General features: G+C 39.3%; 1 protein-coding gene across 1 annotated transcript in view; it reads left to right on the top strand.

Moving 5' to 3' along the window:
• LOC105032451 (E3 ubiquitin-protein ligase UPL2) overlaps positions 1-19,613 on the top strand; it is a 21,658-nt gene extending 2,045 nt beyond the window's left edge. Inside the window, exons 3-17 of the mRNA XM_019846293.2 lie at positions 1,781-1,876; positions 1,961-2,164; positions 2,340-8,910; positions 9,109-10,199; positions 10,374-10,676; positions 10,755-10,962; positions 11,238-11,503; positions 11,583-11,875; positions 14,461-15,574; positions 15,647-15,793; positions 15,913-15,993; positions 16,478-16,703; positions 16,823-16,962; positions 17,970-18,076; positions 19,032-19,613. Coding sequence (XP_019701852.1) covers positions 1,781-1,876; positions 1,961-2,164; positions 2,340-8,910; positions 9,109-10,199; positions 10,374-10,676; positions 10,755-10,962; positions 11,238-11,503; positions 11,583-11,875; positions 14,461-15,574; positions 15,647-15,793; positions 15,913-15,993; positions 16,478-16,703; positions 16,823-16,962; positions 17,970-18,076; positions 19,032-19,134 — 10,950 coding nt within the window. The 3' untranslated portion in view covers positions 19,135-19,613. The remainder of the gene's footprint in view (positions 1-1,780; positions 1,877-1,960; positions 2,165-2,339; positions 8,911-9,108; positions 10,200-10,373; positions 10,677-10,754; positions 10,963-11,237; positions 11,504-11,582; positions 11,876-14,460; positions 15,575-15,646; positions 15,794-15,912; positions 15,994-16,477; positions 16,704-16,822; positions 16,963-17,969; positions 18,077-19,031) is intronic.
• Positions 19,614-22,968: the final 3,355 nt, after the last annotated feature.

Below are 22,968 nucleotides of genomic sequence, written 5' to 3'. Positions count from 1 at the left end.
TCTGGAAAATAAGCTAATTAAAAGCATATCTTTGTTTTTGTTCCTTTTCCAATTTTCTTTTTAACAAGTCTAACAATCTGCACTGAAGACCTTATTTTTTTTAAAAATAGTTAATTATTTTTTAAAATATTTAGCTAGCCAATTGATAGGATAATTGATTTTGAATCTAGGTGTCTTGGTTATTCATGCCTTTTTTTATTGGCCTGTCGTATTGATTTGGTTGCTTGTTATCCCTGGCTTTCATAAATACTTACTAGTTTTAATATGTTATTTTACAATTTAAGTAACGAGGTTAAAGGTATTCAAGATCCAGTTCTTGTAAGAATCTGATCCCTAATTTAGTGCCAAAGGAGGAAGATCCTCTGGTTTCTTCTTCTTCCTTTTTTTTTTCTTTTTTGGGTGGGGAGGAGGGCGCATTGGGTACAGTTGATTTTCTGGATCTAGTCCAGAGTGGGAGCTACGCAAACTTGCGGTTTAATACATCTGAGTGTTTGATCATTGTACTAGTGCTTTTTTATTAAGGAAGGCTTGAAAGTGGAGGGTGTGTTAGGGATTTGAGGAATGTTTCTTATAAAGGATTCTGATGAAAGTAGATGCTGGCTGTGATAGAGAGATGTCCTTGAATAGCTTTTGATGGTCTGAGATTTCATAACTAGATAGCAAGGACTAGGTCTTTTATGTAGTGCTTAAAGTTATGGACCATTTTCTTAGGACCTCAAGTTCTCATGATTTTCTGCATTTTTTTTCATAAACTCATTAACCTAAACATCATCCATGTTATGTAGTTAGGGAAAAAGGGCAGCCATGTGGAGGCCCTTGCTATTGTGGGGTTTGTGGAGGGTCAGACATACATTCCTTACCTTGTGTGTGGAGAGGTTGTTTTCATGTTTCAAAACTGTGACATATGTCATAATGGAGCAACCTTACTATTGCGCTAGGACCCACCCTTATGGTTTATGGTTTTGGTGAAAACTCAAAATATTGCTATTTTACTTATCTCACCGATGGAGAACATTTTATGTATTAAATACATGCTGTGTCTTGATTTGCTCATACTATGATGGTTGACCTTTGATATATAATTGTAGAGCAAAGTAATTAACTCCTTGCCCATATTTTGTAGTAATGCAAAAGTCTGTTAAAAGTCAATTTACACTGCAAATATTGCCTTGATGGACTTATATGGTAAGTCCATATTCTTGTATGTTCATTCATGTGGATGTCAAGACTTCATTCACAATGTATGACCAAGCTTTCGACAGTACTTCTCTTTTCTCCTAGGAAATCTTTAGTGCATTGAACAAAGGCAGCATGGTTTTCTGTATTTTAATAAGTTACTGAGATGGAGTAGGAGGTAAACACATCTGATCTTAATGCAAGGCTCCACATGCTTGTGATTTTAAATTGATCATTTGTCCTGTCACATGCTAGAGCTACATCTTTTATCTTCTTTACCATAGTTTAGATTTCTGCTGTGTCTTTAAAAATTAGACGAAATGTTGGAAACAATGGTCAATTGGATGTAGGTTGGTTTTCATCTTATGATATTAATTGTCTTCCAATTGCTGAACCTCGGGTAACTACTTTTTATTTCCAAGGCTGTATGACAATTTTTCAACCATATACTAACAATAGAAATTATGTTTTTTATTCCTTGCTCCCATGGCATTTCATTTATGCATCTTGAGTTGTTTCGAATTAATATGAGTGCTTTCCTTTTTCAAATGAATTGATACCAACAATTTGTTGATGTCCTGATATGTTGTTTTGATATTTGCAGCCACCAAAAGTTAAAGCATTTATTGATAGGGTGATTAAGAGTCCCTTACATGATATTGCTATACCTCTTTCAGGCTTCCGTTGGGAGTACAATAAGGTGCAATAAAATTTTATTTTCACTGAATCTTCCTTGTTTGGTTTACTTTTGTATTCCTGATCTTAGCTTGTGTTTTGATTTTAGGGAAATTTTCATCACTGGAGGCCACTTTTTATGCATTTTGATACATACTTCAAGACATATCTCTCTTGTAGGAAAGATCTTATTTTATCTGATAATATTTCAGATGAACATCCATTTCCCAAACATTCCGTTATGCAAATTTTAAGAGTCATGCAAATTATTTTGGAAAATTGTCACAACAAGAATTCATTTGGTGGTCTTGAGGTAAGCTGGCGATCTGTATATTCCACCATCTGTTTATTTTCATAATATGTAATCAAAGTTCTAGTGAGAAATTATACATAGGTGCTCCCACTCATAAAATTATAGTGGAATTGCACATTGCTCCAGTTGAGCATGGATTTTTGGTCTGACATTTTCATATTCTTTTTTGCATCAGCACTTCAAGCTTTTGCTTGCATCTACAGATCCAGAGATTGTCATTGCTACATTGGAGACTCTTTCTGCACTGGTTAAAATAAATCCCTCCAAGATACATGTGAGTGGGAAACTGATTGGTTGTGGCTCTGTAAACAGCTGTCTACTGTCTTTGGCCCAGGGCTGGGGAAGCAAAGAAGAAGGTCTGGGTTTACATTCATGTGTTGTGGCAAATGAGAGGAACCAGCATGAAGGATTGTGCCTGTTCCCATCAGATGTGGAAAATAAGTGTGACGGGGCCCAATACCGTTTGGGCTCGACCCTCCATTTTGAGTATAACATGGCTGCTTCCCAGGCCACCGAGCAAATCAGAGAGAGAAGCAAATCATCCAATATGTGTGTCATACATATCTCAGATCTCCATCTCCGAAAAGAAGATGATTTGAGCATTTTGAAGCAATGCATTGACCAGTTCAATGTACCTCCAGAACACAGGTTCTCATTGCTTACAAGAATTAGATATGCCCATGCCTTCCGTTCTTCCAGAACATGTAGGCTGTACAGCAGAATCAGCATACTTGCCTTCACTGTTCTGGTACAATCCAGTGATGCTCAAGATGAACTTGCATCTTTCTTTGCAAATGAGCCTGAGTATACAAATGAACTGATCAGGCTAGTTCGTTCTGAAGACTCTGTCCCTGGAACTATAAGGGCACTTGCTATGCTTGCATTAGGAGCACAACTAGCTGCATATGCATCATCGCATGAAAGGGCTAGAATATTGAGTGGCTCAAGTATTATTTCTGCTGGTGGAAATCGTATGCTACTGCTAAATGTACTTCAAAAGGCTGTCTTATCGCTTAATAACCCTAGTGATCCTTCTGCTCCATTATTTGTTGATGCTCTTCTACAATTTTTCCTGCTTCATATTCTATCATCATCAAGTTCTGGGAGTGCTATAAGGGGCTCCGGAATGGTTCCCCCTCTTTTACCCCTTCTACAGGACTTTGATCCTGCCCATATGCATGTTGTCTGCTCGGCAGTGAAGACCCTTCAAAAGCTGATGGAATACAGTAGTCCCGCTGTATCCCTATTCAAGGATTTAGGTGGGGTGGAGCTTTTGGCTCAAAGGTTGCAGATTGAAGTCCATAGAGTTATTGGCACAGTTGATGAGCATAGCAACACAATGATGGCTGGTGATTTAAGATCCGATGAAGATCATCTTTATTCCCAGAAGCGGCTTATCAAAGCTTTGCTCAAGGCACTCGGTTCTGCTACATATTCTCCGGCAAATTCTACAAGGTCACAGAATTCCCATGATAATTCATTGCCTGCTTCTTTATCTTTGATATTTCACAATGTGAATAAATTTGGAGGAGATATTTACTTTTCAGCGGTAACTGTCATGAGCGAAATTATTCATAAGGACCCAACAGGCTTTCCTGTTTTGGATGAATCCGGTCTTCCAGATTCATTTTTGTCGTCTGTGATTTCTGGTATACTTCCCTCTTCCAAAGCACTTATTTGTATCCCTAATGGTCTTGGTGCCATATGCCTCAATGCTAAAGGATTGGAGGCAGTTGAGCAAACTGCTGCATTGCGGTTTCTTGTAGACATTTTCACAACCAGGAAATATTTGGTGGCAATGAATGAAGGTGTTGTTCTTTTGGCAAATGCTATGGAGGAGCTTCTTCGGCATGTATCTTCACTAAGAAGCACTGGTGTTGACATAATCATTGAAATCATCAACAAACTTGCTTCTATGGGAGAGGACAAATGCAAGGACTCTTCTGGTAATTTGGATGAGAATGCTGCCATGGAAACAGATCTTGAGGATAAGTTAAACGAGGGACATGATTTGGTGAGTGCCTTAGATTCAGCTGCTGACGGCATCAGCAATGAGCAGTTTGTGCAGTTGTGCATCTTTCATGTCATGGTACTTGTTCATCGAACTATGGAAAGCTCTGAAACTTGTAGATTATTTGTAGAAAAGGGAGGTATAGAAACTTTGTTGAGATTGTTACTGCAGCCCAGCATCACAGAGTCATCTGAAGGTATGCCGATTGCTTTGCATAGCACTATTGTGTTTAAAGGCTTTACTCAGCATCATTCTGCACCTCTGGCACATGCATTTTCCTCGCATTTGAGGGAGAATTTGAGGAGAGCTCTAAGTGGATTTAGTTCAGTTGCTGGCTCATTTTTATTGGATCCCAAGGCTACATCAGATAGTGGAATCTTTTCTTCTCTTTTTGTAGTTGAATTTCTTCTTTTCCTTGCCGCATCAAAAGATAACCGTTGGATAAGTGCATTACTTACAGAATTTGGAGATGCTAGTAGGGATGTGTTAGAGGATATCGGGCAGGTTCATCGGGAAGTGTTGTGGCAAATTGCCCTTCTTGAAGATTCAAAGATTGAGACAGATGCTGAATCTTCCACTTCTGCAAATGAGGTGCAAAGGTCAGCAGCAGGAACGAGTGAATCTGACGAGCAAAGATTTAGTTCTTTTAGGCAGTATCTTGATCCATTATTAAGACGAAGAGTGTCAGGGTTGAGTATAGAGTCGCAAGTTTCTGACCTTATTAGTATATATCGTGATCTTGGCCATGCTGCTAGTGGTTCGCAAAGACTTGGTGTAGATGGTCATTCAACTTTACGATTTGCATCTAGTTCCCAGTCACAATCTTCCAATTCTGTAGATGCCAATACTACTACGAAAGCGGAAGAAGACAAGCAGAGAACATATTATTCTTCCTGCCGTGACATGATGAGATCACTTTCTTATCATATTAGCCATCTATTTATGGAGCTGGGAAAGGCAATGCTGCTTTCTTCTCGTCGTGAGAACAATCCTGTCAATGTGTCCTCATCTGTTGTATCTGTTGTTAGTACGGTTGCCACAATTGTGCTGGAACACTTAAACTTTCGGGGGCATGCGAGTCCTCCTGACATGGAGATCTCCATATCCACAAAATGTCGTTACCTTGGCAAGGTCATTGACTTTATTGATGGGATTCTATCAGACAGGCCAGAGTCATGTAATCCAATCATACTAAATTGCTTTTATGGTCGTGGGGTCATCCACGCCATCTTAACAACTTTTGAAGCTACCAGTCAGTTGCTCTTTGCGGTTAACCGGGTGCCAGCTTCTCCTATGGAGACTGATGATAAAAACCCTAAAGAAGAGAAGGAAGACACAGAAAATTCTTGGATATATGGTCCCTTAGCCAGCTATACTACTCTAATGGACCACCTTGTGACATCATCCTTCATCTTATATTCCTCTGCAAGACAGTTGCTTGAACAACCTATTGCAAATGGAGATGTTCCATTTCCTCAAGATGCCGAGGCATTTGTGAAGTTGCTTCAGTCCAAGGTATTGAAGGCTATACTTCCTATCTGGACTCACCCTCATTTCGCTGAATGCGATTTGGAGTTTATTAGTGCAATGATATCCATCATGAGGCATGTTTATGCTGGGGTTGAAGTTAGGAATGTCAGTGGCAACACTGGAGCTCGATTAAGTGGTCCTCCACCTGATGAATCAGCAATATCACTGATTGTAGAGATGGGCTTTTCTCGGGCTAGAGCTGAAGAGGCACTGAGACAGGTGGGAACAAATAGTGTGGAGATTGCGACTGATTGGTTGTTTTCACATCCAGAAGAACCACAAGAAGATGCTGAACTTGCTCGGGCTCTTGCCATGTCTCTAGGGAACTCTGATGCATCTTCAAAGGAAGATGAAACTGCAATTCATAATAATCTTGACCAAGAAGAGGAAGCAGTCCAATTGCCTCCTGTTGATGAAATTTTATCTGCTTGCATCAGACTTCTGCAGGTGAAGGAGCCTTTAGCTTTCCCTGTTCGTGATCTGCTTGTGACGATTTGCTCACAAAATGATGGTCAGAACCGATCAAAGGTGCTCAATTTCATTATTGATCATGTAAAACATTGCCGTCTGGCATCTGATCAATCCAACAACAATATGCTGTCTGCACTTTTTCATGTACTAGCATTAGTTCTTCATGAAGATGCAACAGCACGAGAAATTGCCTTTCAGGCAGGTCTGGTAAAGATTGCTTTAGATCTGCTTTTGGAATGGAACCTTGGTTTGCAGGTTGGTGAGAAGTCCCAGGTTCCAAAGTGGGTGACTGCAGGCTTTCTTTCTATTGATCGCATGTTGCAGGTGGATCCGAAATTGATGTCAGAAATTATGAATTTGGAGCAGCTGAAAAAGGATGATTCTAATACCCAGACTCCTTTAGTGATCGATGAGGGCAAGAGGAAGGATTCACAGTCCAATCTGGGATCAAGTACTGGGTTTTTAGATATGCATGATCAGAAGAGGCTCTTGGAGATATGTTGCAGATGCATTCAGAACCAACTACCTTCTGAGACCATGCATGTGGTACTGAAATTGTGTGCAACACTGACTAAGGTTCATTCAGTTGCTGTTAGTTTCCTAGATGCTGGAGGTTTGCGTGCATTGTTTAATTTGCCAACTAGTAGTTTATTCTCTGGATTCAACAATGTTGCATCTGCAATAGTCCGTCACATTCTAGAAGATCCCCACACTCTTCAGCAGGCTATGGAGTTAGAGATACGCCACAGTCTTGTCACATCCACAAATAGACACTCCAATGCTGGACTTACACCACGCAGTTTTGTCCAAAGTTTGGCCTTTGTTATTTCTAGGGACCCAGTGGTGTTCATGAAAGCTGCTCAAGCTGTGTGCCAGGTTGAGATGGTGGGTGACAGGCCATACATCATGCTGTTGAAAGATCGTGAGAAGGAGAAGTCTAAGGAGAAAGACAAAGACAAGACAGAGAAAGACAAGCCACCAGCTGCTGATGGAAAACTTACTGCAGGGGATGTGAGCTCCATTGCTCCAGGTAGTGGACATGGTAAACTGCCAGATTCGAATGCAAAGAACACAAAACCCCATCGAAAATCTCCTCAAAGCTTTACAGCGGTAATAGAGCATCTGCTGGATTTGATTGTAACTTTTGTTCCATCTCCGAAAGTTGAGGACCAGTTTGATGGTGTTCCTGGTACCCCATCAGTAGCAGACATGGATATCGACTGCACTTCAGCCAAAGGAAAAGGAAAAGCTATTGCTGTTTCGTCTGAAGAAAGCAAAATTGCTAGCCAGGAGGCCTCAGCATCTCTTGCCAAGACTGCGTTCATCTTGAAGCTGTTGACAGAGATACTTTTGACTTACGCTTCATCAATTCAGGTATTGCTTCGCAGGGATGTTGATGTCAGTAGTTTCCGTGGTCCTGTACGTGGCACATCTGCTAATAGCTATGGTGGAATATTTCATCATATTCTTCACAAGTTTCTTCCGTACCCAGGGATCCACAAGAAGGATAAGAAGGCAGATGGAGACTGGAGGCATAAGTTAGCTACCAGGGCTAACCAGTTTCTTGTGGCATCGTCTATCCGTTCTACAGAAGGGCGTAAAAGGATATTTTCTGAAATCAGTAGTCTGTTTAATGACTTCGTTCACTCATCAAGTGGTTGCAGTGCTCCAAACTCAAGTATGCATGCATTTGTTGACCTGCTTAATGATATCCTTGCTGCCCGTTCACCATCCGGTGCATATATTTCAGCGGAAGCTTCAGTGACCTTCATAGATGTTGGGTTAGTTCAGTCACTGACACATACGCTACAAGTTCTGGATTTGGATCTTGCGGACTCACCAAAGATTGTTACAGGAATTGTGAAGGCTCTGGAATCAGTAACTAAGGAATATGTTCATTCTGCTGATCTTAATGCTGCAAGGGGTGACAACTCTCTGAAGCCTACTTCTGATCAGAGTCAACTAGGCTCATCTTATGATAGCGGAAATAGATTCCAATTGCTAGAAACAACATCCCAGCCCGATCATGCTGAAGGGGTGGCTGACCATGTAGAATCTTTTAATTCTGTTCAAACTTCAGGCAGTTCACGTTCTGTTACAGATGACATGGATCATGATCGGGATTTGGATGGGGGATTTTCTCGTGAAGCTGAAGATGATTTTATGCATGAAGCTTCTGAAGACGGTGCAGGCCTTGAAAATGGTATTTCAACTGTGGAGATTAGATTTGATATCCCACGCGATGCAGAGGATGAAATGGGTGATGATGATGAGGATGAAGATATGTCAGGGGATGATGGGGATGAAGTTGATGAAGATGATGATGAAGATGATGAGGAAAATAATGATTTGGAGGAGGATGAAGTCCATCAGATGTCACATCCTGATACAGACCAGGATGACCAGGAGATTGATGATGAAGAATTTGACGAGGATGTGCTAGAGGAAGAGGATGATGATGATGAAGATGATGATGGAGTCATACTACGGCTAGAGGAAGGACTTAATGGTATCAACGTTTTTGACCACATTGAAGTTTTTAGTGGGAACAACAATTTTTCTAGTGAAACGCTACATGTGATGCCTCTTGACATATTTGGCTCAAGACGCCAAGGTCGCACCACATCTATATACAATCTTCTCGGAAGACCTGGTGATCATGGTGTTCATCTTGAACATCCACTCCTGGAGCAGCCATCTTCATTCAGGCACCTTGTTCATCAAAGACAAACAGGTGAGTTATTTGTGGACTGTGCTGGCATTGTTGCTTATGTGCTTTGTTTAATTAATTCCTGTCATCTATCCTAACATAGAAATAAGAAACTTAAGAGTTTTATTGAGCTAAATAATAGAAAATTAGAAATGTATTTTTTTTTAGTATATATATATATATATATCTACTTGATGATTGTGGTCATATATTTTTTTTCAGAGAATGCAGTTGATATGGCATTCTCAGATAGAAATCATGAGGGTACTTCTTCTCGATTGGATGCTATTTTCCGGTCCTTGAGAAGTGGACGACATGGGCATCGCTTCAATATGTGGTTAGATGATAGCCAGCAACGTGGTGGGCCGAGTGCACCTGTGGTTCCTCAAGGCATCGAGGAATTACTTGTTTCCCAATTGAGGCGCCCTACACCTGACCAACCTTCTGACCAGAATGTGTCTGCTGACAACCCTCAAGAAAAAGATGAACCCAACCAGTTACAGAGATCAGAAGGTAGAGTAAGAGAAGAAACAAGTAGAGGAGGTAGTGGAAATAATGAAAGTATGATTGTTCCTTCTCCTAGTTCAATGGTAGATGGCACTGGAAATGTTGGTGTTGGACCTGCTGATGGTGCTTCACTTCAAGGAAGAGAGACATTGAATGCAAATGAGCAGGTTGCTGACATGCAGTATGAACGCAGTGATGCAACTGTACGAGATGTGGAAGCAGTGAGCCAAGGAAGTAGCGGAAGTGGTGCAACTTTAGGGGAAAGCCTTCGTAGCTTGGAAGTGGAAATAGGAAGTGTTGATGGGCATGATGATGGAGAAAGGCAAGGCCCTGCAGATAGGCTTCCTTTGGGTGATTTGCAACCACCCCCTCGGGCGAGAAGGTCCTCAGGAAGCGCAATGCCAATTGGTAGCAGGGATGTATCCCTGGAAAGTGTTAGTGAGGTTCCGCAACATGCAGGCCAAGAAGCTGGTCAGAGTGGTCCACATGAAGAGCAGCAATCCAATAGAAATGTCGATACGGATGCAATTGATCCTACATTTTTAGAGGCTCTTCCTGAGGAGTTGCGGGCTGAAGTACTTTCTTCACGACAGAATCAAGTGGCACAGCCTTCCAGTGAGCGATCTCAAGCTGATGGAGACATCGATCCTGAATTTCTTGCTGCGCTTCCTCCTGATATCCGAGAAGAGGTCCTTGCACAACAACGGGCTCAGAGGCTACAACAGTCCCAAGAATTGGAGGGACAACCTGTTGAAATGGATGCTGTTTCAATAATAGCTACATTTCCTTCAGAAATTCGAGAAGAGGTAGGCATGGTGTGATCATCTTAATATAAATATGTGAAATTTCAATTTGAATGGTGCTTGCAATTAAGAGGCTTTGGGGTTTAATATCAGGTTATTGTCTTCACAGCATACATAACATAAGTCATGTTCCATAATGTGTCTTTGTCTTCTTATGGTTCCATCATATGCTTTCAGGTGCTCTTAACATCCCCAGATACTCTGCTGGCTACTTTGACACCTGCACTTGTTGCTGAAGCAAATATGTTGCGGGAAAGGTTTGCTCACCGCCACAGGTATGGTGGTACACTTTTTGGCATGAACTCGAGAAGGCGGGGTGAGTCTTCTAGGCATGGTGATATTAGTGGTTCAAGTCTAGACAGAACTACTGGTGATGTTGCCCGCAAGTCTGCAGCAGGCAAGCTGATTGAAGCTGATGGGGCCCCTCTGGTTGATACAGATGCTCTAAAAGCCTTGATCAGGTTGCTTCGTGTTGTTCAGGTAATGATTTGGTGCTCTTTGCTTTAGCTTCTAGTTGAACTTGAATGTGACTGACAGTATTGTCTTTTGATTTCACAGCCTCTATATAAAGGTCAATTACAAAGGCTTCTCTTGAATCTATGTGCCCATCATGAAACTAGAATGTCTTTGGTGCAAATACTAATGGATATGCTTATGCTTGATCTGCGGGGCTCCACTGATAATTCAGTTGATGCTGCTGAACCACCTTATCGATTGTATGGCTGTCAGAGTTATGTTACGTACTCCCGGCCTCAATTCTCAAATGGTATTGTGTTGCATTTGCATTTGAATTATTTTAACAATTTCAATAGACTGTTCCATGGATGTCTCTGTTATTTGTTGTTCAGTTCAGGTTATAAATTGTTTTGTTTAATCATACTTGTATAAGTTTAGTGTAACTTTTTTATGATCTGTTATTAGTCTATCATAATTGTTATCTGTTTATGATTTCTTGGTAAGTTAGGGCCAGTGGGAGTGTCAGTACACACATGAATAAACTAATGTGCTTTATGTTCACCCTCTGTTTGGTTAAATCTATAGGAGTGCCTCCTCTAGTGTCCCGTCGTATCCTAGAAACCCTGACATACTTGGCCCGGAATCATCCGAATGTGGCAAAGCTCTTGCTTCATCTTGAGTTGGCACAGCTACCTGTGTGTGAAGTGGATGCTTCTTCTCAGGGACGTGGTAAGGCTGTAATTATGGAAGAAGAAAAACCTGTAGATAAGAAAGGGGATTTTGCTGTTGTCCTTCTTTTGAGTCTCTTGAATCAGCCATTGTACATGAGGAGCATAGCTCATCTTGAACAGGTAATTAAATAGTATTTACTGTAATTTCATTGTTTCAGAAAATTTCTGGTTCCTTTGTTTTGAACCTTCTTTCTTTCAGTTGTTAAATCTTCTTGAAGTTATCATGGTTAATGCTGAGAATGACTCTGGCCTATCTAATAAATCCGGAGAATCTCCCGATCAACCACCTGGTTCAGATAACACCATGCAAGATGCACAGATGAATACTGATGCTGTTGGATCTTCTGCTGGTGGGGATGGAAAATCATTGAAGGCAGAGGAATCTGGCAGAAGCTCTACTGCTGTAAATGGTGAAAGAAGTATACGAGCTGTTCTACTGAGCCTGCCACAAGCAGAACTGCGACTTCTTTGCTCACTGCTTGCACGTGAAGGGTATGATGAGCAATCTTAAGTCTAAATTGTTTTAATTATGTGCTTGTATATTTCATAGTTCATTATATACATGAATGTGATGAGGGAACTGTTGGTTTTCTTTTCTATGCATTAATTGAGAAGACCTTTTTCCAAACACTATACTGAGTATGCTCAACTTTTCTCCAGTGTCTTGTGCTTTATGCTTGTTCTTTATCATACACTAACATGTATTTTGGAACATTATACCTGAATATGTTCATTCTCATCTAGAGGGAACATGGGGATCTATTGACAGGTACTTCTTTCTATTTTGCTATTTGTATTGCTCACATGGATTCCATATGATTGTAGTAACAACTACTACTTTTAGCAATAGCCCATTTGTTTTGTCATCCAAAATCCAAGCTCTGCAAGAACCATCTCAATGCGGCAGATAACCGGGATGGTTCTGCATTTGTTCGGAACAAGTGCAGGACTGGTGTGAACCGAGCAGAATCGCCTGGTTCCACTCGGTTTGGTTTGTCCTCGCCAGCACCTGCTGGTTCAGGGCCGAATTGATCCCTTAAAAAAACCTTGAACCCTCCCAGAATTCTAGGTCATTTGATTCTCTCTCTCAATTCGCTTATGGAGGGCTCTTCAGATCTTCACGCTTCACCATTGGAGCTCCTTCAGCAGATCGCCCCCGAGATTGACCAAAGCCTGGCAGTTCATCATCCTTGTGTGCTTAGGCCACTGGAAGGACATAGGCCTTCTCCACTTCCACCACCATGTTTTTCATCACCTTGCCGGCCATCAGTAGGATGCTAGCCTCCCTCCACCATCTCTCAAAATCCGAGATGAACCCTAGATTGGCTGACTTCCCTCTTCCCCTGCTCACTCTCTAGATCTAGGCAAAACCCTAGATTGGGTGAATTGGAACTTGACTAGCACTGGCATGTGTACCATGTAAGTAGCATATCGTACCATACTAACCCTGTACTTGACAAGTACAGGTTGCATTACTGATTTTTTGAACCTTGCCAAAAATCAAAAAAAATCTGTTATATTTTCTATGTTCTATTATATTTTGAAACTTTGATGAGCAATTCATTTTTTATATTTGATGGTTTATTTGTTGCTAATTGACTTTTGAAAATTTGACCAGGCTGCTTAAATAATTGCTATATTCAATTGGATATGAAGATTGGCTGTCATGTAGAAGCATTTAGTATTTTCACCCCTACCTGTGTCACTAAATCATGCCTATTACCTATAATGTCTCTTTGTGCACTGCAATGTCTCACCTTCAGTTGATCCTTCCTCTCAATCTATGAACTTTGACTTCTTTGTCGTGACAAGCATAATGTAGGGCTACTTTGGTCAAATGGGATTTTTCAAAATGAACCAATCTCTCAAAAGTGTGAACAGTGAAGTATTATTCCATTCTTTAAGCTCGTCTTCGATTTTGATTCAATGAAAAGCATTTTCTTCCTAATTTAGCTTGTAAAATTTCACCATTCTTGCATTATATCGAGGATCTATTGTATGTGATCCATGTATCTTTTAATAGGAATAGTTTCTTCTCGAATAGCAAAGGATCATTCTTTTCCTTCGGAGTCTCTCTCTCTCTCTCTCTGCGTCTGTATTATATATATATATATATATATATATATATATATATATATATATGTACGCATGCATGCACACCAACCACACACTTTACCTTAACTCCTGGTAAAAGAAGTTAACGATTTTAAAAGTCAATGATAGGCCATCCAAATTGAAGGTCCAAAATTGTTTGTTGAATATGATCCATGATACAAAAAAGCTTAGAAACCAAAATTCATCTTATTTTGGTCTCTACTTTATGTATCAAGGCAGTACAAAAATGATCGTTATCAATTGCACTATTGTGGTAAAATACATGATAGGTCACATAAGTTTAAAATTCACTCATGGAAGATCTACACATCTTAAAACATGATTTAATTCACTAAGTTTTGATGAGTGGATCATGGTAAAACATAGATCTTGCTATTAAAACTGTTTGTTTTGACAGATAATGATGAATAGGTTAGAGACCACGAAATGTTTTAGTTTCTAGGCATTTTTTTATGATGTAGACAATGTTCAATTTTTTGGATCTTTAATTTGGATAAGAATTGTTAACTTCTTTTTCAAGGAGTTGATGCAAAGTATTCGATCCAACTTTTATTCACACATAAAATGTAGTATCTATGGCACATTTGCCTTTAATGACTAAAAAAATATTGTTATATTTCAGTGTTCAAGGCATCAACATTTTCAGAATATTAGATGCTGCTGTTGTTGGTCATTATTATGGCGTAAACAAAATTATTCTACCTGTGTTAACTTCTTTTTTCTGCTACATGGGATTGGCAAGCTTTTTTCATGCTTTCTTGACTCCTTGCTTTCCTGATCGCTGTTTAGGAGTTTTAATCAGCATTATCTGACTGACTGATTCAATATAATTTTCATTCTTATGTATTCTCTGTGAGTCCTATATCTTAATAAGCAAGATATAAAGATATTTTATCTGGATGTTGTAGCCTCACGTTTTCATTTTCTTTATTATGCGCTGAGTTGATTGAGGTCTTTTGCAGGTTGTCTGATAATGCATATGTTCTTGTGGCTGAGGTGTTGAAGAAGATAGTGGCTATTGCTCCTAGCTATTGCAGTTTATTCATTACTGAACTTGCAAATTCAGTGCAAAATTTGACTTTATGTGCTATGAATGAATTACACTTGTATGAAGATACTGAAAAGGCTCTTCTTAGTACGTCTTCTACCAATGGGACTGCAGTCTTGAGAGTTTTGCAGGCATTGAGCTCTCTTGTTGCTGCATTACATGAAAAGAAGGATCCACAGCTTCTTCCTGAGAAAGATTATGCTGATGCTTTGTCTCAGATATGGGACATAAATGCAGCATTGGAGTCCTTGTGGGTAGAGTTGAGCAATTGCATAAGCAAAATTGAGAGCACCTCAGAATCCCCCTCAGATTTAGCTGCTATTTCGGGCAATTTGGCATCCACGGCTGCAGGCGTAGCACCTCCACTGCCAGCGGGTACCCAAAACATCTTACCATATATTGAATCATTCTTTGTGACATGTGAAAAGTTATGCCCTGGACAATCAGAAACAGTTCAAGAATTTGCTTCCACAACTTCTGATATTGAAGATTCCACAAATTCAACTGGTGGACAGAAACCATCGGGTACCTGTCCAAACATTGATGAGAAACATGTTGCTTTTGTTAAATTCTCGGAGAAACATAGGAAGTTGTTAAATGCATTCATTCGGCAGAATCCTGGGTTACTCGAGAAGTCATTCTCGCTTATGCTAAAGGTTCCGCGCTTTATTGATTTTGACAATAAGCGTGCTTATTTCCGATCAAAAATTAAACATCAACATGACCATCATCACAGTCCAGTGAGGATTTCAGTGAGAAGAGCCTACATACTCGAAGACTCCTATAACCAACTGCGAATGAGATCACCTCAAGATCTGAAGGGGAGGCTGACTGTTCATTTCCAAGGAGAAGAAGGTATTGATGCAGGTGGGCTTACCAGGGAATGGTATCAGTTATTATCTCGTGTAATATTTGACAAGGGTGCACTGCTTTTCACAACGGTGGGCAACGAGTCAACCTTTCAACCAAATCCCAACTCTGTCTACCAAACAGAACATCTCTCATATTTCAAGTTTGTAGGAAGAGTGGTGGGTATTGTTGTTTATAAAAAAGCATTTATTTGCGTTGCTTTATGCCTAATGCTGTCTGTTTTCCTGCAGGTTGGTAAAGCACTCTTTGATGGTCAGCTTCTAGATGTTCATTTTACTCGATCTTTCTACAAGCACATTCTTGGGGTGAAGGTCACTTACCACGATATTGAGGCTATTGATCCTGACTACTATAAGAACCTAAAGTGGATGCTGGAGGTATGCTGTCTGCCATTTCTGTTTTTGAGTTTTTAAAGTAATGTTGTCTCTTTTTTTTCAACTTCTATTTTGAATTATCATCGTTGAATTATGGCTTATCTGTTGTTTTGTAATTGCAGAATGACATAAGCGATATATTGGACCTTACTTTCAGCATAGATGCTGATGAGGAGAAGCTGATATTGTATGAGAAGGGACAGGTAGTTTCTGCTTCATATTTGTTTGCCATAATGATATTGTTTGGAGATAGTACAAGAGCTAGTGCTGATTGAAAATGCCCACTTTATATTTTGTTCATCTGTAAATCTATTTACAAGAAGTAGAAAACTAAGGCTAAATGTAGAAATATTAAAATGATGGTCTAGATGTGTAATGAAAACATAACTGTTAAGTACACGCAGGAGCCCTAGCGGATAAAATCTTCTTCATTGTTGATTTAAAGATGATTAAAATGTTTTACCATATTTTTTTGATTTTCTTATTACTCTTATAAATGCTGCTCCTTTCTGCACCAAAACAACACTTGGGGAAGATCTCCAGGAGCCATATTGTAATGATATGAGATCTTCAACAACTCCACCATCATTTGTGTTTCTTATAGTACTCAACTTGTTTCATCCAGTCCTTGCATATCATATTTGACATGTATCATGTTTCCTTGTCTGATAATATGTTACTGTGCAGGTAACTGATTGTGAGTTGATTCCTGGTGGGCGAAATATCAGGGTTACTGAAGAAAATAAACATGAATATGTAGATCGCATAGCAGAACACCGGCTAACAACTGCAATTAGGCCCCAAATTAATGCATTTATGGAAGGCTTCAATGAATTGATACCTCGGGATTTGATTTCCATTTTCAATGACAAAGAACTAGAACTGTTGATCAGTGGACTTCCAGACATTGATTGTGAGTTGCTAATTGGATCATTATTTTGATGCTTATAGCATCATAGATAATGTGGATTAATGCTATTATTTTGTTTTTTTGTGCTTTTCTTACTCTTGATTTGGTTCTTCACCTTTCAGTGGATGATTTGAGAGCAAATACCGAGTATTCTGGCTACACCAATGCATCACCTGTCATTCAGTGGTTCTGGGAAGTGCTTCAGGGCTTCAGCAAGGAGGATAAAGCTCGATTCCTGCAGTTTGTCACTGGCACCTCCAAGGTTCCTTCTCCCTCTGTGATAGCCTTTGTTCTTGAGTATCATATATAGTTATTATAGGCTCCATTTCCAACAGCTGATAAATATTCAAAATAATTTGCTTAGGGAATATGCTTATATTGCTAATTAATATTAAAGGACATTTTATATGCAAAATCTAATATCTGTTGGAAACCAACTTGTGCTAGGACTAATGATGAAGTTTTCTTATCGGATAGGTCATGCATATTGCATGGCATTCTCTGAAGCACTTATGGTGCATCTGTTTCAGACATTACGGGTGCATCCATTTCAATTAAATATTTTATGTTCTTAATATTTTTTCCCTTTATACTTTTAGGCCAATAAGGCAATTGTGATTGGCATGGAACTTTATTACTGTTTGTAAGATCTTTCAAATGTAAAGTTCTAATTTCATCATTATTAGCTAGTCTATGTCTCTTGTGATGCATGTAAGTGGTTTAATATGGGTATTTGATGGATAGCTATTATTTCATGATGTAATGTTTGGATATGGCTTTTACTCCTAGCGGAGGTTTGCAGTACCCATGTGTACCCACTGCCCCCCAACCCCCTGCCCGTACCAGGTGTAGCATACTGGTATTGAATTGATACTCAATATGGGGGTGTATAGAGTGTCAGTACACCAAGTTCACCCTCATACCAGATGTACGGATACTGTACTGATATGGTACTGGTACTGAGATTGCAAACCTTGCTCCTAGGTATTCTTTTTTACATACTTGAATTCAAGTGTGCTTCATTTTTGGATGTATGTGTTCTGTTTCTGTCACTCTTAGATATTTCTTTGGAGATAAAATCAAAAGTTATGTATCAGAGGCTTCACAACAGTAGGAAGCTTTGACTTAAGCTCTAGTGTTATACTAGTGTTTATTGAACTGTATGTATGGGTGTCAATACTCATGTTTGAGTACATGCTTTTGGTCTGGATTTTCTTGATGTGCTGAAAATATTGCGGTGGCCTGCTAACATTCTTACTTGAACTGCAGGTCCCATTGGAAGGTTTTAATGCCCTCCAAGGAATCTCAGGCTCACAGAGGTTTCAGATACACAAGGCATATGGCAGCCCCCACCATCTTCCTTCAGCTCATACCTGGTATGCTTTCCGTCTTGCTAGCCTCTTGGTTTTGTGAAGATGTGAACATTCCCAGCAGGGGTATCTTGAATTCCACCAGAAGGTTTAGATATTTTTGATATTGTTGGATATGAGATTTTCTGAATCTCAAGGACTATGATTTAAATGCAAACCACTACCTTGGGTTTATGGAATATCAGGAGGAAAATGCTGGTTGACGTTGACATGGTTTGTTGACACACACACACACACGCGCACACACACACACACATATATATATGTATGTATATGTGTGTGTGTGTGTATATGTGTGCGTGTGCACCCGCGCGCACGCGTGCATGCGTGCGTGCATGTGTGTGTGTGTGTGTGTCTCTCTCTCTATATATATATAATATCAAAGGCCTGCAATGTCCTCACCTTTATTGTCTATTATGGGAAGTTGCTGTATTTCCATATGTTGACTAGCTATGTCAACTACCATGTTTCAACAAGCAATCTCAAATCAGAAACTTTATGGTCACTCTGCACCCTTTTTCAATGTGCTGGGGTTTCATGGTTGATGAAATCGTATTCTCCTGCAATTTGGCCCCATGATACACATCCCGTGGGATATTGGGACAGGATACATCTCATGTGTTGGGAGAGAACTGTTCCGCTATCATCCCAGCATCCTAATCAGCATGTCTTGGAACATTTTTCATCCTAAATGTCGAGATGGGGTGGGACTGCAGCATATCCCATTCTATAGGAAAAATGGGACAGTTCTGTTCCACGAAATTTAAAATTTTGGATAGATGTAGAGCCTCTGTTCCAGAGTCTCTCAGCCCTGTTATTTTGCAATGACTGTCTTTAAGTATGCATCATGGTTGTTATAGCATGCATCATTGTTGTTATAGCATGGGGTGGTTGTTCTACTTTTTGCGCTCTCCTGGAGTCTTTGCCTTGCTCATCTTTGTTTTTCTTTTTCTTGGTGCAGCTTCAACCAATTGGACCTGCCTGAATACACCTCCAAGGAACAGCTACAGGAGAGGTTGCTTCTAGCAATACATGAAGCAAACGAAGGGTTTGGGTTTGGTTGACAGGGTCACCAGCGTGTGCGCCTTGAACTTGTACAGATACAAATGTTGAAAAGGGCAAGCATTCCACCACTGACCTGGCCCAGCCCTTGGTAACACAATCTCTAACCGTCATTTCTTCATCATTTTCCATCCGCATCAGATAATCTGGTAGTCTCCCAGGGCTCTTTTTCTCAGAAGCAGACGCTGCAGATGTGGGTAGGATCGTGCCGGTTTCCAAGAAGAAATAGAATCTCCTATCTGTTTCCAAAACTCCAGCAAGTTTTTTAAGTTTCATGTTTATGGGTTTGGATGCATGGGCTCGTGATGACCCAAATGTAAGACAGGTTGGCTTTTTGAGTCTAATGTCTATATGTCCCCGCTTTTAACTATCGCTGTTTCCATGCGCCATAGTTTTTGTATACTCTTTTTTTTTTTTTTTTTTTTGGGGAATAGCTTCTAAATTGTTGTCTTTGAATTATTAATTTGTACAATATTTTTAATCGCTGTGAACTTTGCAATTTTACCGATGAGAGTTGATAGACGTGCATTCCTTCTCTGATAAGGTGCAATGTATTACCAGAAAGGATAGCGTCTTTATCAGTTTCCAGATTTTCTTGGATGTGTAATTCTGGAATTAGCAACGCTAAAATCTGGATGGGCATGTACTCAATCTGTATTTCAGGTCCTAATGCCTCTTACCATTGATGGAAGTATGGCCAAGATTTTGACGCTTGGAATGGGCGACAGTTTTAATCATTAGTGGAGCATTCTTCTATGGTGGTTGATCTTCCAATGCGAAAAAGTGAAGAAATTATTGCATTCATCTGGTGCAAGTGAATCAGGGCAAATTCTAGCGCTATGGATTAGGGCACAGGGCACAATCAGAAATTAATGAAATATAATGTAGCATGATGTGTTATCCATGGGATTTGATGTGATTCAATTGTACTTGGTGTATGCTAGTAGTACAATTTGACCCAAATTATTTTATAAGATCTGTAGAGCTGGATCGAATTCTAAAATTAAATGCAGATCAGGTTTGGATGTACTAAATTTTGATTTGATCCAATCTGTGGAGATTTTTGAGTTGACTTGGGTTCGAAGATAAATGATCTGGTCCAACTCAATTCGATTCGAATCTATTATGGGATCTCAATGCTCATCCAAGTTATGGCATCTTCCACTTAATCTAAGTTTTTTTGAAGCTCTTACAATTTTATGTTTTATTATTGAATTATGGGTAATATAAATGAAACAATTGCATCACTAGCAGTTTATGTATATCAGCATATCAAGCATTATCTTAAAAACTGTAAATGTATCTTCAAAACATAATATTTGACCTCGAATTATTATAGCAAGATAATTTTTTAAAAATTTTAGATAAAAAATCAAAAGATATAATTACCAACATAATGACCAGCTGCACACAACAGATTTGTAACATCTCTTTTTTATTTCTACCAGTATTTATTAATATATATGCTCACAAATTGGCCTCACTTTTTTTTTTTTTGAAAAGAACAGATCTCAATGAAGCTAGCAATCATCCAATTTGATGATCTTATGATGCTATCTATTCACAAATTTTTTCTTATGCCAAAATTCCAATTTAAATACTAAGCTATAATCTTCATAAAAAAGAAATGATTGAGACTCATATTGAGCTAAAAAATCGCAAATCTATATTGATCCGGACCTGATTCAGATCTGATTAAGATCCTAACTGAACCCGTATTTCATAGATTGAGGTTGGATTATATATGAATTTGATCTGAAGGATCCATTGGATCAAGAAATTTGATCATGGATCCAATTCGATCCGATCTGATCTTCTGTTGTGTTGGATTTGGAGACCTGATCAACGAATTAGGTCGGATCGGGATCACTCAAGATCTGATCCGACCTGACCCATTTGCACCCCTAGTGCATGCAGTACGAAGGCGAAAAAGTGATATGCCTGATTCTTTTTATGATAACTCCTGGCCTAAGAAAATGAGAGAGCATCTACTAATTCGGATCTTACTTTGAAAGCCATATTTTGGCTTGGATATTTTCAGGATACCCCTAATATGGATATAGGAAAGAAAGAATAAATAATTTTTTTTTATTTTATAAAAATTTTTAAAAATAAATTAAATCAGATGATTTTATTTTTTAATCTTTCTGACTTGCTCCTATGCAACTAAGGTTGAAAGGATTGAAAAGGTCACTCATCTACAGCCTTCATTGCCGGAAACTAGGTTGGGTTTTGTCACTTTAGTATTCTATGAAACGTATCAATATTTCTTCTACTGGTTTGTCAAGCTAAGAATGCCTAGGAATCAATGATACCCTTTTATAATGCTTACCGTAGCAGCATGAGATTTTTTCTATAATAAAATTTGCTCGTCTGACACCCAATTGTAGATGGCAGTTGGTGTACTAAGATAGGACTAGGCAAAGCTCTTTGTGTGGAGGTTGCAATTCACCATAGTGGGGTGGTCTCTTCTATGAGACCTAGTAAAGTCATAACCTTTGAAATCTCTTCCATTAGACTTAGTAAAGTCATAACCTTTGAAATCACTATCCACACTGAAGAGAAGATACCAAATCCATGAATAAAGGGGGACTACGACTGAGGAAGGAGATTGAGTCAACTCCTGAGTCCTTCGGTCCTGCATCGTCACCCTCCCGAGTGAGCTCCAATCCAGTTGCTTGAGTTCACCCCCCTGACTCAAATGGATGGCAAAAGCCATCCAAGGTGGCTTAGCATCAGTCCTCGAAAATCAACTATTGGATGAATGCCATGTGGAATGGAAAACGAAATTGGGTTGTCCTCAGTCAGGTTTGGATCCGCTTTTGACCCACTAGAAGACATGGATATGGCCACAAGCCGAGCCCGCTAGATTTGCCGATGAAGGAAGCAGGCCAGAAGTCCGTCAAAAGCTTAATATAATGTTAGGAGGAGTCCATCCAGTCGCACTAACGTATTATTGTGATTCATAAAAAATGGCACAATATACAATGGTTGAATTATTAGTTGTAATGCTAAAATATAATTGTGCTTTTTATAACTTGACATGCTATAATCCTAACAATTTGTGCATGGGGATTCAAAAATCAAGGGTAATCATGCTAACGTGCTTACATCATAGCGCACATGAATTGAAATTATGCACTACTTATAGTGATGTATGAAGTTTGATATGTCAATTTATTAGTATTCCATTAGTGTGGAGCATGATCTAACTTAACAATTCACCATAATATTCCATGTTTGCCTCATAGCATCCCTGATTGAAAATAAGGGTTGGTGATTAAATGGTAGAAATTGTATAGTCATGTAAGGAAAAAGGAGTTGATAGCATTAGGATTATACTATGCAAATATGTAACCTTTAGTTTTGCATTCTATGGTCTAAATTACATTTTTGTGGAGTGTAATCATTTGATGTTTATGCTATATACTTTCTTAACTTTTTTTAAATTGCCCTTGACCGAATTAATGCTCTCCATTTCTCCAATCCCAGATGCATACTATTTTATTCATATTATTCTTATTTAAATTAATGCTTACTCCTTACACCTTGATGATTGATTACATTAAGGGTGCTTAATTCATTAACTTATTTATTTTCATAGTAAGATGCAAGTTATAACTAACTTCTATTATTTCTTGCAAATAGCTTGTGCGAAGTCCTCGAGGAGTTTGGGAAAGAGCTCTAAAAACTTGAGAAAGCAAATGAGAATCTCACTCATTTGATCAATTGTGGCTGCTACTTGAAGTGATACACTGAGTTTATTAGGGGCATTCGGGAGTGGTTGATGGATGCCCATAGAGAGTTGATAGGATGGATGCCCTTCCATTATATGC

The sequence above is a fragment of the Elaeis guineensis genome, chromosome 1, assembly GCF_000442705.2.
Source record: "Elaeis guineensis isolate ETL-2024a chromosome 1, EG11, whole genome shotgun sequence".
Lineage (NCBI taxonomy): Eukaryota > Viridiplantae > Streptophyta > Magnoliopsida > Arecales > Arecaceae > Elaeis > Elaeis guineensis.
This window is presented reverse-complemented; position numbering and strand designations above follow the sequence as displayed.